Raw genomic sequence first — 17,182 nt, 5'->3', positions numbered from 1 at the left:
TTGTATCATTACTGACTGTTTAGTAGTTTTTGTTGTGGTGTAATAATTGGAACCGATAATTGCGAAATTTCACTAGTACCTAAAATGTTGATGTTGTAACAACCTTATTAAAATACAAGATTTTTTTGTGGCGGGGCTAGTGAAATTTTTGGCAGGGCAAGTAAAAATATGAAATCGCTGGCCACCCGGGCCACCAGGAAAAAATCTTTAGTGTTGTGCCCTGTACGTACCAAGCTGTACGTAAGGCAGTTTTTTTTTTTTTTTTTTTTTTTTTTTTTCGTAAAATTGTTGCTGTCTGTCTTTCACACTCTACCCATGGCTCTACCAATTTACCAACCAGAACTTGTTTGACTGGTAAAGTAAAATGATTCAAACATTGTATTCAAACCTCACATAGGGCACTCTTTATCAGTTCCTGTTGGCATTGTTTTGACATTTCATTTTTTAAGGGTGCATTAAATATGATACTGGCAGCTAATACACAGTGTAGTGCTCTATCGTTGAAGTTTGAATTAATTTTTTTTTTTTTTTTTTTCCCCCATGTAACTAACATTTTAGTGTACCACTAAATTTAACAAATGTGTCTGTATAGATGGGGCTGTTTAGTCTTGATTCACTGAAAAATAAATTGATGAACACAGCTTGATTTGGATGTTTAGCCTACATCCAGAATATGGTATGCAGTTGCTCTGCAAAAAAATAACATTTTATTATCTTTTTAAAAAAAGATGTAACACTTTCACTGTGGTTGTGTCCTGCCTCTCTACAGGAATATGTTCGGTTAGTTGGGTCCTGGTGCCAGGTGAATGTGGGATCCTACCGTTTTGTTTTGGGTCATTGCTATCTGGCCAGTGGTGAGGGGCAAAAGGTAAGAAAATTCCTGAATGACCAATGGTATGTTTTCTTTTTTCAGCCTCTGGGATCCCTCTGTAAGGAAATCTGTTTATTTGGATTAAATAATTGTAAGACTAGTCACTAGTCACTTTCACTACCAAACATGATTTGATAACACTGTGTTCATGGTTTGGATTCCCAGGGAATGTATAAACTGAATAAATGTGTAGCTTGAATTTAAGTCTTTAAGTTTATTTTTATTCAAGTACTGTTGCTGTGAACTGGAATGGGAAAAGACCAAAACTTTTTGTTGAAATTAAGTTTCAGTAACATTTTGAATCCAGAATGAAAGAAGACAACAATGATGGCATAAATTGTGCTTCTGAAGCTGAAATTGTTAAAACAATTGCTTATTTTTTCCTGCAATTTACTCTGGACACTACACAAGGCAGAAACAGTCCACTTCACAGATAAATACATGAATGGGAGGAAAAATGACACTTTAAAGAGCCAAAGGCCTTTTTTATAGAGGCATTCCAATGCTCAAGACATGGCAGCTGTTGTAATGGAAGTTCCTCCTTACAGTCTACAAAATTGTTCTAGATGCAAAAAAGTATTGTGAAATGATGCCTATTTGCAGATGTTGTTTGTCATGTTTGGATATGTTTTTTTTTTTTTTTTTTTTTTTAATGGTTTTAGGCATTGCAGTGTTTCCAGGAAGCAGCCACTGAGGTGGATAAAGAAGAGTTTTTAATGAAACTTACGGGTTCGGATGAGGAGACGGCTGCAACTGCCCCACGATTACTTTATTACAACAAGGAAAGTGTCTGCTAGATGAATAGACCAGGTTAAAATAATTATTTAGCATCTGAATGGAGATGTAATTGTAATTGTTTACTTGTTTAGGTTTTAAGGTTATTGGAGGATATTGGTTTGCCTGAGCTTGTGATTAATTTGGCAACGCTGGCCATATCTGAAGCTGCCAATGACGAGAGAACCCAGGTAACAATATTGTGTTTTGAGAGCGATTAATTCATTTAAGTGATGTAAAATTAAATTGTGTATTCCTGTCTTATTTTTTTATTTTTTATTTGTTGTTTTTTGTCTGATGGATTGTTTGGATTAAACCTAAAATGCATAGCTACCTTTTTCTCCTTAGAATGTAGGTCAAAAATCCTAAAATTAGATTGGGGCTATCAAAATGAGCACATTAATTTTTGCAATACTTTTTTCTTTTTTTTCCTGTTTAATGCTTTAAAAATATTTAACACAGCATTTGTTTTGTTTTTTTCCTGGCATCCTTTGGCTAGTGTTTTTTTTTATATATATATATATATAAAATATAATATAATCATGCTCTCATTCATTCAAATGCTTTTAAACCATTCAAGTGCGATAAGATGCAAAAGAGAACGAGGAACATTTGTACATTTAAACAAAAGTCTTTTGTCACAATACAGGTGCTGGTCATATAATTAGAATATCATCAAAAAGTTGATTTATTTCACTAATTCCATTCAAAAAGTGAAACTTGTATATTCATTCATTACACACAGACTGATATATTTCAAATGTTTATTTCTTTTAATTTTGATGATTATAACTGACAACTAAGGAAAATCCCAAATTCAGTATCTCAGAAAATTAGAATATTGTGAAAAGGTTCAAGATTGAAGACACCTGGTGCCACACTCTAATCAGCTAATTAACTCAAAACACCTGCAAAGGCCTTTAAATGGTCTCTGTCTAGTTCTGTAGGCTACACAATCATGGGGACGACCACTGACACCTTGCACAAGGAGGGCAAGACACAAAAGGTCATTGCAAAAGAGGCTGGCTGTTCACAGAGCTCTGTGTCCAAGCACATTAATAGAGAGGCGAAGGGAAGGAAAAGATGTGGTAGAAAAAAAGTGTACAAGCAATAGGGATAACCGCACCCTGGAGAGGATTGTGAAACAAAACCCATTCAAAAATGTGGGGGAGATTCACAAAGAGTGGACTGCAGCTGGAGTCAGTGCTTCAAGAACCACTACGCACAGACGTATGCAAGACATGGGTTTCAGCTGTCGCATTCCTTGTGTCAAGCCACTCTTGAACAACAGACAGCGTCAGAAACGTCTCGCCTGGGCTAAAGACAAAAAGGACTGGACTGCTGCTGAGTGGTCCAAAGTTATGTTCTCTGATGAAAGTAAATTTTGCATTTCCTTTGGAAATCAGGGTCCCAGAGTCTGGAGGAAGAGAGGAGAGGCACACAATCCACGTTGCTTGAGGTCCAGTGTAAAGTTTCCACAGTCAGTGATGGTTTGGGGTGCCATGTCATCTGCTGGTGTTGGTCCACTCTGTTTTCTGAGGTCCAAGGTCAACGCAGCCGTATACCAGGAAGTTTTAGAGCACTTCATGCTTCCTGCTGCTGACCAACTTTATGGAGATGCAGATTTCATTTTCCAACAGGACTTGGCACCTGCACACAGTGCTAAAGCTACCAGTACCTGGTTTAAGGACCATGGTATCCCTGTTCTTAATTGGCCAGCAAACTCGCCTGACCTTAACCCCATAGAAAATCTATGGGGTATTGTGAAGAGGAAGATGCGATATGCCAGACCCAACAATGCAGAAGAGCTGAAGGCCACTATCAGAGCAACCTGGGCTCCTATAACACCTGAGCAGTGCCACAGACTGATCAACTCCATGCCACGCCACATTGCTGCAGTAATTCAGGCAAAAGGAGCCCCAACTAAGTATTGAGTGCTGTAGATGCTCATATTTTTCAGTTGGCCAAGATTTCTAATTTCTGATTTGTATTGGTCTTAAGTAATAATCTAATTTTCTGAGATACTGAATTTGGGATTTTCCTTAGTTGTCAGTTATAATCATCAAAATTAAAAGAAATAAACATTTGAAATATATCAGTCTGTGTGTAATGAATGAATATAATATACAAGTTTCACTTTTTGAACGGAATTAGTGAAATCAACTTTTTGATGATATTCTAATTATATGACCAGCACCTGTATATAGAGCCTTTGAAGATGAACTAGTGGAAGCACTTACAGAAGCACTTACCAGTCACAATACTTAAAATACACATTTTCCTTTTAGATTTATCCATTTTAACCTAAAATTTGTAATGATGTCAGTTACCCATACATTGTGATATATCTCTAACATAATTTTGAGAATTTCTATCTGTTTAATATTAATAAGAAACTGACCTGCATTGTAGGCTGCTCTGTGGACTCGTGTATTCAAGCATCATCTGGATCTTGGACACAACAGTCAGGCATACGAGGCCCTGACACAAAACCCTGATCCTAGCAGGTACTATGCAATGACCTCATTTTCTTATCCACAGTTCCATGTAAAATACTTGAGCTCTGTGTTTGTGTGTGTGTCTGCAGGCAGCTGGACTGTCTCCGACAGCTGGTGGTGGTTCTGTGCGAGCGTGCTCAACTCAGGGATCTTATCCAGTTTTCATTTGTTAATTTACATGATGAGGTAGGTCAGAATACTCACTCATACATGTGCCTTCTAGTTATTTATTACTGCATTGGCCCTGTCAGACAAGTTGTTGAAACAGACATTGAAATAAAATTCACAAAAAAAAATAGGGCTGTCAACATTAACGCATGCGCTGTGTGAAATACATTCTGAATAGAACGTCAAAACATCCCACTGCTGTATGGCCAGATGATACGCAAACTAGGTTTCTGGGCTGGATAAAGCAAACCAGCTTCTTGCTAGTAAAGTTTTGATGGTTGAGATTTGTAATCAAGGTAAAGGTGATTGTGGTGACGTACAGGAGTCGTACAGTAAGCATGCGTGGGTTTTTTGTTTTGATGCGCAAACCGTGTATCTGCACTCTCGACACACTGATCACACTTGTATTTATGCACAGACACATTTCAGTATATAAATTGTTTCCTCACACATCCAGGATATTTTTTTTTTTTTTTTTTAAAGGGATAGTTCACCCAAAAATGAAAATTTGATGTTTATCTGCTTACCCCCAGGGCATCCAAGATGTAAGTGACTTTGTTTCTTCAGTAGAACACAATTGATGATTTTTAACTCCAACCGTTGCCGTCTGTCAGTCGTATAATGCATGTCAGTGGCAACACAATCTATAAGAGTCAAGACAACCTCTAAAACACCACTATGTCCAACTGCGTTGCGCATCCGGTTAGTGAGGTCTGAACACGTTCTGATGACGGAAGTGATGTCTCGCGTGTATACTTCAATGAGTGCGAGACATCACTTCCATTGTCAGAGCGCGTTCAGACCTCACCAACCGGATGCACAATGCAGTTGGACATAGTGGTGTTTTAGAGGTAAAAAATTATATAAATACTGTTTGGTTTCTCGCACAAACTGATCATTTTGTGTCGTCACGAACCGCAGGGTTTAATTTGGATTTGTTTGTGCATGTTTTTTTGACTCTTATAGATTGTGTTGCCATTGGCATGTATTATACGACTGACAGACGCCAACGGCTAGAGTTAAAAATCATAATTTGTGTTCTACTGAAGAAACAAAGTCACCTACATCTTGAATGCCCTGGGGGTAAGCAGATAAACATCAAATTTTCATTTTTGGGTGAACTATCCCTTTAATCTGTCGTGTATGTTGTTGTGTTTAGTAACTCTGAATGGATCCATCACCTGTGCACTGTAGTAGGTATTAAAAGTCTGCACAGGCTTTAAACTGAAGCCCGTACCCGAGATTGTTTGACCCGACCGGTACTGTAAAAGTTTAAGACTGAACCTGACCCGAACCCGAAATCTGTCGCTGTAGAGATGTAGCCTACCTTTATTCTTGCCACCATAAGCCAAGACAGCTTTGTAAGATATAGGCTACACTGCACGTAACTTCCGAGCTATTTATTGGTTGAAACTACAAGATCATATCGTACAAGGATTAGATACATCAAGTGTTAGAAAATGTGTATTATTCAGAGAGATGCACAGAGACGGCAATGCGGCTATTTGACTTGCTATCTCATTTCATTCATATAGTTTAAACATTTAAATACACATATCAAATAGTAGAAAATGTGTATGATGTAGTGTTTTAGTTAATAGCTGATTTCTGAGACGTGAGAGGAATACTTGACTTACAAACATGCTGTGCTCATTTCATTCATAGAGTTTTCACTTATTCATGTATCGTATCGTAAACATTTAAATATAAATATCAAATAGTAGAAAATGTTTATGATGCAGTATTTTATTGATAGTAGACTACTCTTGATAAAGCGATGATTTCTGAGACAGATGGCAGCGCGGCTATTTGATTTGCACTGTGCTCATTTTACACTCGTTTTCTTCACACAGATTATTTCGTAGTAATTTTAGAGGTTTATGATTTTGTGCTATTCCCTGGCTCACCTGTTATCCAGCAAACATGAGTGACTGCTGACGAATATTTTACTCATTATTTGGTAAAATTCATTGCAGTTCAGCTTTCCCTGCATCATTTTGCACTGCAATAAATTTTCCCTCAGTAATTGTTTGCCTTATTGCACTCGCTCTCGTGTGCTCTTTCGGCCACAACACATCAGACTGCACGCAAACCTTATATATACACATATTAGTTTTTCTTATTTACAAACCCGAAGATATTCATGAAACATGTACCCAAACCTGACCCGAAATCCACGAGTTCGTCGGGACCCATTGGGCTCAGGTCGAGTAGCAGACCTCTAGTAGGTGTATGCAGTCAGGTCAAGGTGGCTGGTTTAGGGTTTTAGGGCATCTCCATGTGGTCCTGTTTGGTATCGCAACTTGACTTGTCTACAGTGTAAACAAGTTCTTCGCTGTTGCACTGTACACGTACTATACACTTTGAATTCTGATATTTATGTAACTTTTTTTTTCCCCCATGAGTATTTTGATGTGCATAAATTTATGTAAATGTGACCAAATAAACCTAAGCCACAGTTTTTACATTCATTTACATCTTATTCTCATTGCATTAAATCACTTTTTAAAAAAAAAAAAAAAAAAAATTATGGAAGCTGTGACATGTCAAACTGGCATAATTCCACTGGAGCCATGCGTAATCATATTCAGCACATGCAAGTAGGTGTGATAGCTGACGCAAGTTTGAATGTTTGATTCATTTTAAATGGATCATATAGTCTTAAGGGGGTTTCTTACTTTAGACTAGTCTGTTACAAAGCTTCTGTTTAAACGACTGTCAAACTAGTCGAAGTGCACATCCCTAATATTTAGACAAGACAGCTGCTGATTTTGCAAAAAAATGCTCTTTACTTGTCTTACTCCCACAAAAATTGAGTCAGTATTCCTCAAAATCAATAAAAAACGCACAGGGAAATACAAACACAATTTTATTCAAACCTGCGATGATTAAATGGGTTAAATGATACAAACATACTTTAGTGATTTAATCTCACTTAATTTACCAAAGTCTTTTCTGCTGACCTCAGATGATCAAATTTAAACATACAAATGACTTCAGTTAAACTGCACATCTGTTTCTTTTTTTCTTTTCTTTTTTTTCCTATGAGATGAATGTTGAACTTTTCCTGCTTCCTGTTCTACTGCTATATCCAGAATGGCAGCACAGCTGAAATGTTCATTCAGGTTGCACCTTCTATTGTACGACTGTGAATTTGTTTCCTTTTCAATTCAGGTTTTTATATATATATGTGTGTATATATATATATATATGTATGTGTGTGTGTGTGTGTGTGTTAATTTGTTTATTATAGTTAATAAATAATAGCTTCCCCACCCTTGAAAAGCACTGGCTGCCACTGCTTAAAAGTGTTTGAATTTCGCTCTCAAAATCTGTACGAACCGTATATAAATTCACACACTTTTACTGGAAAACGAATGCATACTGTGTAAAAAATGAGTGATTTATAATTTTCTGCTTCCAAGACCATCACGTCATTTTCAAGTTTTGAAAATTTATAGCCAGCTCAGATAACCTTACCTTTGTGACACACATTTAAATCCAGAGAATTCACATCAACTTTTAGTTTGAGTTGCGAGTCATAATAAATGCAGATATTTCATCATAGAATATGGCCAGGTCAACTGGCCATAAACACCCTCACTGGTCTTTCTTATTGTTGAACCCTATCTTTAAAGTTAATGTTAAAATACGTTTTCTTAACCCAGTTTATCATTCTATTAGTATGCCATTCATGGATTTATCTCCTGCAAAAGTGTAAACCCCCAGGCACCATCTAAACATTGAGAGTGGTCTGCTTGGATCTGTCAATCTCTTTCCACCTCAACCTATAACAAGAGTATGGGGCGTAGCTACTGTGGCAGGTGGAGCCAGAGGGAAGCGCAAAAGAAACGTTTGCAAAATATGCTGTATTGTTGTAATTCTTCTGGGTGCCACTAGTGTCGCAGAAACTACGTACTTCAACTTTAATTATTACTTGTATTTTTAGCAAGCTATTGTATTTTTTGTGCTTTGTGTTCTTCAGGTGGTCAGCATTATTGAGTCTCGCGCAAGAGCTGTCGACCTCATGACACACAACTACTATGAGCTTCTGTATGCTTTTCATATCAATCGTCACAACTATAGGAAAGGTAAAACTGATGGTACATGGATTTTTCAAGGATTCAGCCAGAAATTGGACATTAAGCTAACAATAAAATGTTTGTGTGTTTAAGCCGGTACAGTGATGTTTGAGTACGGCATGCGCCTGGGCCGTGAGGTACGAACTCTACATGGTCTCCAGAAACAGGTGAACTGTTACCTAGCTGCCCTCAACTGCCTACGTCTCGTTCATCCAGACTATGCGTGGATTGTGCAGCCTTCATCTGGAGCAGCGGTAAGCATCTGAAACTAATTCTTTGGATGGAGTGCTTAGAATAGCTCAGTAAGACTATTTTCTATTTGTTTTGAGTAAAAATAAATAGTGTGCGTACACATGTAGTTTTTGGACACTTGAGTCGCACGTAAAAATGTCAGATTTTCATTGCATTGGATACAAAATATCAAAGCAAGGTGTCCTGTCAGAATAACCATCATTGTAGTTCCAGGTGTCCAAAACGTGTATACACAGAACAAAAATTTTAGCCATGTGTTTAAAAAAAAATGTTGAATTAAGGATGTTTAAAAAATAATAATAATAATAACAAGAATGTCATGAATACTTTTTAGCAATTAACTTCAGTTACCTAAATCAAATTAGTAATTTGAATAACCACCCTGTGCCTTTAAACGGGACCAATTTTCCTAGATAAATTTGTTCACAGTTTTTAAGATGTTCCAAGCATTTAGTAGTAGTTGGTACTGTTCCTTGATTTAGGAAATCTAAATTGACACATTCTACTGGCACAGTAAAGTAAAAGATAAAAATAACCACCTTAAAAATGTGTGGGGAAAAAAACATTGTGAGTCATTGTGAATCATTGTGACTAGACTTTTGCACAGTACTGTATGTGTATACATCTTTAATATAATATTGTAAAATGTATTGTATTATAATGTGTTTTAATGTGTTATGGCTTGGCTAGTATGAACGACCAGGTGCATCACCAAAGAGGAACTATGATGGCGAATTTGCTGCCAGTCCAGGTAATTCCTCCCACCCTCTAAAATGATGTGGACTATGCTCTTGCTTTCCCCTCTTTAAAACCTAAATATGATCAAATTATGTATAATAGGGGTCATAATGGTCATTCAAAACTCAGTTATGTGTTTATAACACCCCATTGTCTATTAAACATATTTACTGCATGTCTCTACTTAGCGTTTTATTCAGAATGTTATCAAAATAATCATTAATTGCAGACTTGATAAAATCATTGATGATCAAAATAGTAGGTGGTATGTTTAATTTATTAGTAGTTGCTGTACTATACAATTGCAGCGTTCACAGTCAGGGTTGAGAGAGCATTAAAAGTAGCGACACAGAAACGTGTTTAACCTCATACTTTTTGTTATAGTGTTGTTTGCTGGCTGCATTTCTTTTAATGAATCAGTCCAAAAGACTATCAATTTATTATAACTTTCTTTCATGTCCTGCCCAAACGGAGAGTTGTTACCATGTTATGTGTATTTGACTCTCTACGGATCACATTATGAAATGAGGTTTGAGAGAACTAAATATAAAGAGAGATCTAAAAATAGGTCTATTAATCTGATAATCAGTTCATTTTATTTTAATAGTTTATCAGCAAAATCTAGTGTTCTATTTTATTTTTTTAAAAGCTGCATGTTTTATAGTTGTTTGTCATGTGATCACAGTAAGTCAACAGATTGACATTCTTGAGCTGAAAGACTTGGAGAAAGAATACATTCTTGCCCGGAGTCGTCTAACGTTGGCTCAGCAGGACCCCTCCTCAGCAGCCATCGCAGGTAATTGCATGGTGGTTTACACCTATAAGATTTACACTCCTATCTAACATGTATGCCGTCTTCATTTTACACGCATGATCTTTATGTGGTGTTTGTTTTAGTGTTGTGAGAAAGTGCGTCCCTTTTTCAGCATATTACTACATTGTTATTTCAGAAATATTTATTAAAGGCTATGTAATTGAATTGATGTCGAACTTACATTCTGTAATTTGTACAGTTTCGTTTTTCTGGCACATTTTATGAAACAATTAACTAACTATAAACACAAACTACATCCGGGCTCTATGTTGTGACTATTTCAGTTGCAATTGCTTTTTCAGAACAGAGGATGACTGTGCAGGGCTCCAGACTAACTTTCCCACTGGTTGGACTGGTGCTGCCAACTTTCTTAGTCGGTTGCACCAGCACATGATTTGGTCGCACTTTTTTTTCTTTGTCACATCAGAGGAGGTTACGGGGGGCAGTATATATTTTTTTTTATTAGCCTTTTATAAAAACACACATGACTTGGTCTTAGAAAATCGTTCTTAAATTTCATAGTTTTAGAGATCGTCCGACTTTTAATGAAACATAATACTTGAAGCATGACTTTAGCTTCATTATGTTTTTAGGTGCCCTCATCCCTTCCACATATATTTTTATATGTTTAAAAAATATATTATTTTATTTTTGTTTTTATGTTTGAGCTTAGATATCTCCATGTTAACACTCTGTAACTCTTGAACATTAAACTCTCAGGTGTCAGCTTTCTAAAGATGTGTACAGTCAGACTGAGCAGCAGTTATTTTATTTTGGGTATGTCATATATGCACCCCCCTGCCAAAATTGGGGGTGGTTGAGAAGGGGTTAAAAGTGCAAATCACGTGTTTCACACAGCTGTTGGCTGCTTTTCATGTTTTCAGTTAGCCAAGAAAGGGCAAAAGTTTTGTGTGACTGTCAACGACACTTCAGAGACTGAACATTGTTTTTTGTTTATTTCTGCTTACAAGGTGAAACTGGTTAACATGAGCTTCTGCTGTTTTATTTATAGATTTATTTATTGGCACCCTGTCAAATCAATTAAACACTTTTGACTCATTGACTAGGTATGTTTTTACACTTGAATGGGTGGCAAGTTTTCCCAATTAATTTTAAGAGTACTGTTGTAATATTCACCTATAAGAGATTATTTCTTCCAAAGCAGACAATACTGCTAAAGGTTACCATCAATACTGTTCAAATGGAGATCCCTTATGAATATGCCCTCATTTATGAATTTTTCACAGTGTGCTTTTTTCTATTTTTATGTGCCATCAGATTGTTTCACTATAGTATGACTATACTTGCTGCTTTTATTTTTATTTTTTTATCTTGAACACACAAACTGAACATTTTTCCTCAAGAGTGGCAACTACTGTATTTTAAAAGGTTACCTAACCCTGGTGTTATTTCTCTTACAGGAGGTGCGTCTTCTTTAGAGATGGTCACTCTGCTTGTTCAAACAGGACTTTTTGACACGTCCCTGACACTATGTCAGACCTTTAACTTATCCCTTACACCTGTCTTTGAGGGACTGACATTCAAGTAAGTAATGATCTATCCTGTGTCTGCCCATTTTAAAATCAAGTGGCTTTTTTTTTTTTTTTTTTTTTTTTTTTTCTCCAGATTTCTAAAGTGCAGATTTTTGTGTGTAGGTGTATCAAACTGCAATATAAAGGTGATCAGGACCAGACAGAGGTGTGGAACTGGCTTGCAGCCAATCAGCTGCCAACTGTCATTACTACTAAAGAGTCCAGGTTTGTCAGAATACTCTCTGACCTCGATCATTACGATGAACTCTGCTGCATTGATTGTCTTCCTAAACTGAATTTCTCTCCACACAGTGCAACAGATGAAGCTTGGCGGCTTCTAGCTCATTATTTGGAAAAATATCCATCACAGAATGCTCAATATCATCGCTGTGTCATCAACAAGTTGCTGTCACATGGGGTGCCAGTGCCTGATTGGCTGATCAATGCCTACAAGGTGGTTGTTGTTGTTTTTTCAGCATTACATCCGACAGACAGTAAAAGGCTATTACCGTTGATTAATTGTCCATAGCCGGTATTCCATTACAGATTTGTGCAAAATTATTTTACTGAATGTCAATAAAAAAACTATTGCAAAACGATGGTGTTTCCATTAAAGGGTTAGTTCACCCAAAAATGAAAATTGTCATTAATTACTCACCCTCATGTCGTTCCACACCTGTAAGACCTTTGTTCATCTTCGGAACACAAATTAAGATATTTTTGACAAAATCCGATTGCTCAGTAAGGCCTGCATCGCCAGCAATAACACTCCCTTTTTCAATGCCCAGAAAGCTACTAAAAACATATTTAAAACAGTTCATGTGACTACAGTAGTTCAATCTTAATATTATAAAGCGACGAGAATTTATTCCACAATATTTAGTGATGGGCAATTTCAAAACACTGCTTCATGAAGCTTCGAAGCTTTACGAAACATTTGTTTCGAATCAGTGGTTCAGAGCACCAAAATCACATGATTTCAGTAAACGAGGCTTCGTTATGTCATAAGTGTTTGGCAGTTTGATACACGCTCCGAACCACTAATTTGAAACAAATGATTCGTAAAGCTTCATTAAGCAGTGTTTTGAAATCGCCCATCACTAGATATTGTTGAATAAAGTCTATTTTGTTATTTTTGGTGCACAAAAAGTATTCTTGTCACTTTATAATATTAAAGTTAAATATGAAGGTAGTCACATGAACTGTTTTAAATATGTTTTTAGTAGCTTTCTGGGCATTGAAAAAGGGAGTGTTATTGCTGGCGATGCAGGCCTTACTGAGTCATCGGATTTTATCAAAAGTATCTTAATATGTGTTCCGAAGATGAACTAAGGTCTTACGGGTGTGGAATGACATGAGGGTGAGTAATTAATGACATAATTTTCATTTTTGGGTAAACTAACCCTTTAACTGATGTTATGTGACTAAAACATAATTTTTTCCTCTCGTGATAAATCATTCCAAAAATCATGGCAAAGGATGTTCGTAGGTTTAAGCATATCGCAGCCACTGCACTAGCCATTATTTTTAATCGGAGACGTAGGCATGTTATCTAAGCATTAATGGCAAGGAAAAGCCCCTTATACTTGGGAGCAGCCACGTATGAGCTGTTTCTGGGTGTTTCTCCCTCATATCTGCTTCAAGGTCTTGATAAATTGTGGCATTCCTTTGTTGTTTAGAATCCATTATTCCCATAATTCTTTTGTCTTTTATAAGTTTAATAAAGAACGGTCTCATCTTCTGTCCAAACATACTGCGCCATCTATAAAGAATGATCAGCTTTTATGTACGCCAGGTGACCTGTAAATGTGAGAAGAAGAAAAAAATCCATTGCAGTTTTGTGAAATTTTCAAAATGCCTGAAAAACCACCTCATGCAAGCGTAAAAAACATTTTTGCGAAATTGACGTTTCCATTGGGCATATTTTCAATTCACAATTTCAATTTGCGCAATTTGAAGGGTAATGGAAACGCAGCTAATGTCTTTGTCTATTTCTGTTAAAGGGGTTATGAATCAAAAAATCAAGTTTTCCCCTCATCTTTTGAAATAAGAGGTCATTGTACTATAAACGTTATAACTCAAACTTAACTTTACTACTTAAAACTTGCTTGGTAATCTAAAAACAAACTTTTATTGAAACTAAGCTGCCAAAAGGACTCGCTTTGGACTTCTTGGTTTCTATTGTAATAGAGATGAATACATAAGTGCTATAGATCAAAGCCTACTTCATCATCGCCTCTTTGACCCACCCATGCGCGCATTAGTTAATGGTGATATATGGAAAATATATTAAGATCACTGGACTTAAAATAACATGGTCTTGAAACGTTTTGTGAGATTCACTCTATTGTTTGTTTGCATAGTAAAAAAAATAGGGAAATGCGTAGGACTGCATTGCTTTTCCTTTTGCAGTTTACAGATGTGATTTCCACACTATCCCTCTTCTTTGTTAGAATAACATGTACTAAACATGTGGTTCTCTTTCAGGAAGTTGATGCTGCAGCTCTGCTGCGTCTCTATCTGAACTATGATCACCTGGAGTCTGCAGCTGAGCTTGTGCTAGAGTATGTGGATGCTCTGCTTGGAAAGGGACATCAGTATTTTGGTATAGAGGTATGGAGTCCTGCATACTGTGCAACAATAGAGAATTAATTAATTTTGGACAGGTGAAATTATTCACCAAAAACATTATAGTCTCTGTAGTGGACATTAAGGATCTTTTTACAAGATTGCAAATAATGGATGTAAAAGTGCATTTCCACTTAGTGGGTGTATTTAAAGTGTAAAAATACAATTTTCCAAATAGCAGTATGTACAAGTAGGTTGGACATAACCATATTTAAAGTGCCCCTATTATGCCTTTTTTTAAGGTTCCTAATATTGTTTTTGGAGTCTCCTACAACAGGTTTACATGCATGCAAGGTCAAAAAACACTTTCGTTTTCTCATAATATACATTTAATTTCACCTCAGTTCTCAGTGTTTTGTAAACGATTCGTTAGAAGCAGTTCAAAGAATCAGTCTCTCTAAACCCCTCCTTTCCGTGAGCCTACACTGCTCTGATTGGTCAGATGGCCCAATCCTTTGTGATTGGTCTACTGCACGCACCATGCGGCCATTGCCATAACTGAATGACTGCTATCAATTCGCAAGACATTGTATACAATGTATGGACAAAAAAGATAGCATCGATTTTACCGTATCAATTCGAGCCCGAGTCCGACGATGAAACGTCTGAAGTAGTCGATTAACCAGAAACTGATTCGCAATCACAACTTGAGTAGGTCGTTTCTCTATGGTAAGTGTCACCATAGTTTGCATTATTTATAAGATGTGATAGCAGAGTCATTGTTATACTTTATGTAGGTGCACCTGTGGGAACTGTATCAGAATGCCAAGCAAAGCTGAAAACCTCTAACCTAAGATAAACAAAAAATGGCTATATCATTGTTTGACATCACAATGGGTGTTTACTGTTTACAGAGAGAATACTTCAACTAGTTAGCATCTTAACATCCTATTACAATACAGATAGACCTCCACTCTACTGTAATAATAAAAACGCAGAGGAAAAAAACAGTTTGTTTTGTATGTTGAATTTGAAAAAATGAATTTTCCCTGCCATCTGCGTGCACAATAAGTGGGTGGGCAATATGCTAATGTTTCGTTGTGATGTCACAACGAAATCGCTTGGGATTCGTTTTACAAACGACTCGTTTAATTGACTCAGTCGACTCTTGAGAGACAATAACTTTATATACAGTGCACTTTAAAACTTTGATTTAAAACTTTGCAGGATGTCTTCATTCACTTAGAGCTATGTTACACACTACATGAAAGGTAATTTTCAAAAATCCATAATAGGGGCACTTTAAAATGGTTAATTGTTCCTAATGATAAGCATGCTGCTCACGTTCTAAACGGTACAGTTTGTATATATTATTGTCTTTTGATTTCCTGACAGCGGCCGCTCTCAGCTACAGCATCTCTGGTGTGGCTGCCTTATACATCTATTGATCAGCTCTTAAGAAGCCTCAGTGAAAGTCAGATCAATGAAAAGGTGAAACATTGTTCACTTAAATTTATCATAATGCCTTAGATGTTCGTTTCTTGTTTAAGTTTAGAAACTGATGTTCTATGTAGTATTGTTCTGTTTTATCTATTGAGATGGTTGGTAAGTGATTCAAAAATGATGGAAGAAATGTAAAACTATTGATTTAAAGTTGTTGAATATAGGTATAGAAACTGTGTGTTTATCACAAAACTTTAATATATGCAAATATTTTTGTATATAAAGTTATTAAAGAGTGTAGGGCAAAGTCCTGCATGGTTCTTGTTTGGTAAACACTTGGACAGCGACAGAAGCACTAATTTAATTCTGTGCTTGACCCGTTTAACAAAGACTGTAATCTAATCCATACCTGCATTAAAATAAGTTAACTACATCAGGAAGACAAAATGAATGGAGTCTTGGAGTTTTGTGATTACATAGTCTTTATAACTAACATGAAATGATAATAGAAATTTAACTGCAGATGAGCCTACGCAATTTCATGAAAATCTGAAAATTTGTGAATTCTTAATTACATACAGTACTCAGCAAAGCATGATGACATTTTGCATGTATGGCTTCTTGATGTTCTCTGGCTTCTCTGTCTACAGATGTACAAGAATCTGAAAGATAAACTAGCAGAATATCACAGACTGGTGGATCAGAGCAGCAGACACAGACTTATGGCCCGTTAACCGCCGCTCAGAATTCCATTTCGGATGTGTACTTGGTATGAGTAATCTAGATGAAAATGAAGTTTGTTAGTGGTATGTAGTTGTGTTGAGTTTTTTTGATGTCTCATGCTAAAAATGTATGGAAAACATATTAACTCCAGCGATTTCATAATGTGTGTCAGTTCAGTCTCTTCATAAGATAAAATGTGTATTTTTATAAAGACACTGTTAAAAACATCTTAAAATTTGTATGTTGTTCTCTTGACTTAACTGGTGTGATTTAAATTAGGAATGCAATAAAACAGTTTTGTTTAATTAAGATGTGTAATGTCTTGATATGTTTCAGACTAAAAGCACACCTTTATCCTCTCCTCGGGTCATTTTGACCGTAAATTCATTTTCTTTTATTTTTTAAAAATTGAGTGTTCATCTGAGTGGTACAAGATCTTGTCGGTTTTGTCACTTGAAATTGGAATACACAAAAAAAGACTGAATTCAAGGAGTTTTGATTGTAAAAAATGTAGTGCAGCTCGAGGAAAACAAAACTAGAGCTATTTCGCATTTCGTGGAAGGACAGTGTTACTGCATACAGAAAGGCCTTAAAAACTGCTAGATCTGCTTGATTTTCAACTCTCTTAAAAGAGAACAAACACAACCCTTGGTATTTATTTGATACAGTGGCTAAATTTACGAGAAATAAAGCTTCAACTTCAGACGTTTCCAAACAGC

The 17,182-nt window shown here is 36.3% G+C and overlaps 1 protein-coding gene across 1 annotated transcript in view; it reads left to right on the top strand.

The window, feature by feature from the left end:
• The window catches only part of nup160 (nucleoporin 160), a 65,697-nt gene extending 48,925 nt beyond the window's left edge, over positions 1 to 16,772 (top strand). The window contains exons 21-35 of the mRNA XM_051883889.1: positions 770 to 868; positions 1,534 to 1,654; positions 1,742 to 1,836; positions 4,058 to 4,152; positions 4,233 to 4,329; positions 8,297 to 8,402; positions 8,487 to 8,647; positions 9,336 to 9,396; positions 10,069 to 10,179; positions 11,619 to 11,742; positions 11,853 to 11,954; positions 12,042 to 12,183; positions 14,217 to 14,342; positions 15,693 to 15,788; positions 16,391 to 16,772. Of these exons, the coding sequence (XP_051739849.1) occupies positions 770 to 868; positions 1,534 to 1,654; positions 1,742 to 1,836; positions 4,058 to 4,152; positions 4,233 to 4,329; positions 8,297 to 8,402; positions 8,487 to 8,647; positions 9,336 to 9,396; positions 10,069 to 10,179; positions 11,619 to 11,742; positions 11,853 to 11,954; positions 12,042 to 12,183; positions 14,217 to 14,342; positions 15,693 to 15,788; positions 16,391 to 16,474 (1,620 nt within the window). The 3' untranslated portion in view covers positions 16,475 to 16,772. The remainder of the gene's footprint in view (positions 1 to 769; positions 869 to 1,533; positions 1,655 to 1,741; positions 1,837 to 4,057; positions 4,153 to 4,232; positions 4,330 to 8,296; positions 8,403 to 8,486; positions 8,648 to 9,335; positions 9,397 to 10,068; positions 10,180 to 11,618; positions 11,743 to 11,852; positions 11,955 to 12,041; positions 12,184 to 14,216; positions 14,343 to 15,692; positions 15,789 to 16,390) is intronic.
• The last annotated feature ends 410 nt before the right edge of the window (positions 16,773 to 17,182 follow it).

The sequence above is a fragment of the Ctenopharyngodon idella genome, chromosome 24 (assembly GCF_019924925.1).
Source record: "Ctenopharyngodon idella isolate HZGC_01 chromosome 24, HZGC01, whole genome shotgun sequence".
Classification (NCBI taxonomy): domain Eukaryota; kingdom Metazoa; phylum Chordata; class Actinopteri; order Cypriniformes; family Xenocyprididae; genus Ctenopharyngodon; species Ctenopharyngodon idella.
Note: the sequence above shows the minus strand (reverse complement) of the source record. Positions and strands in the feature narration are given on the sequence as shown.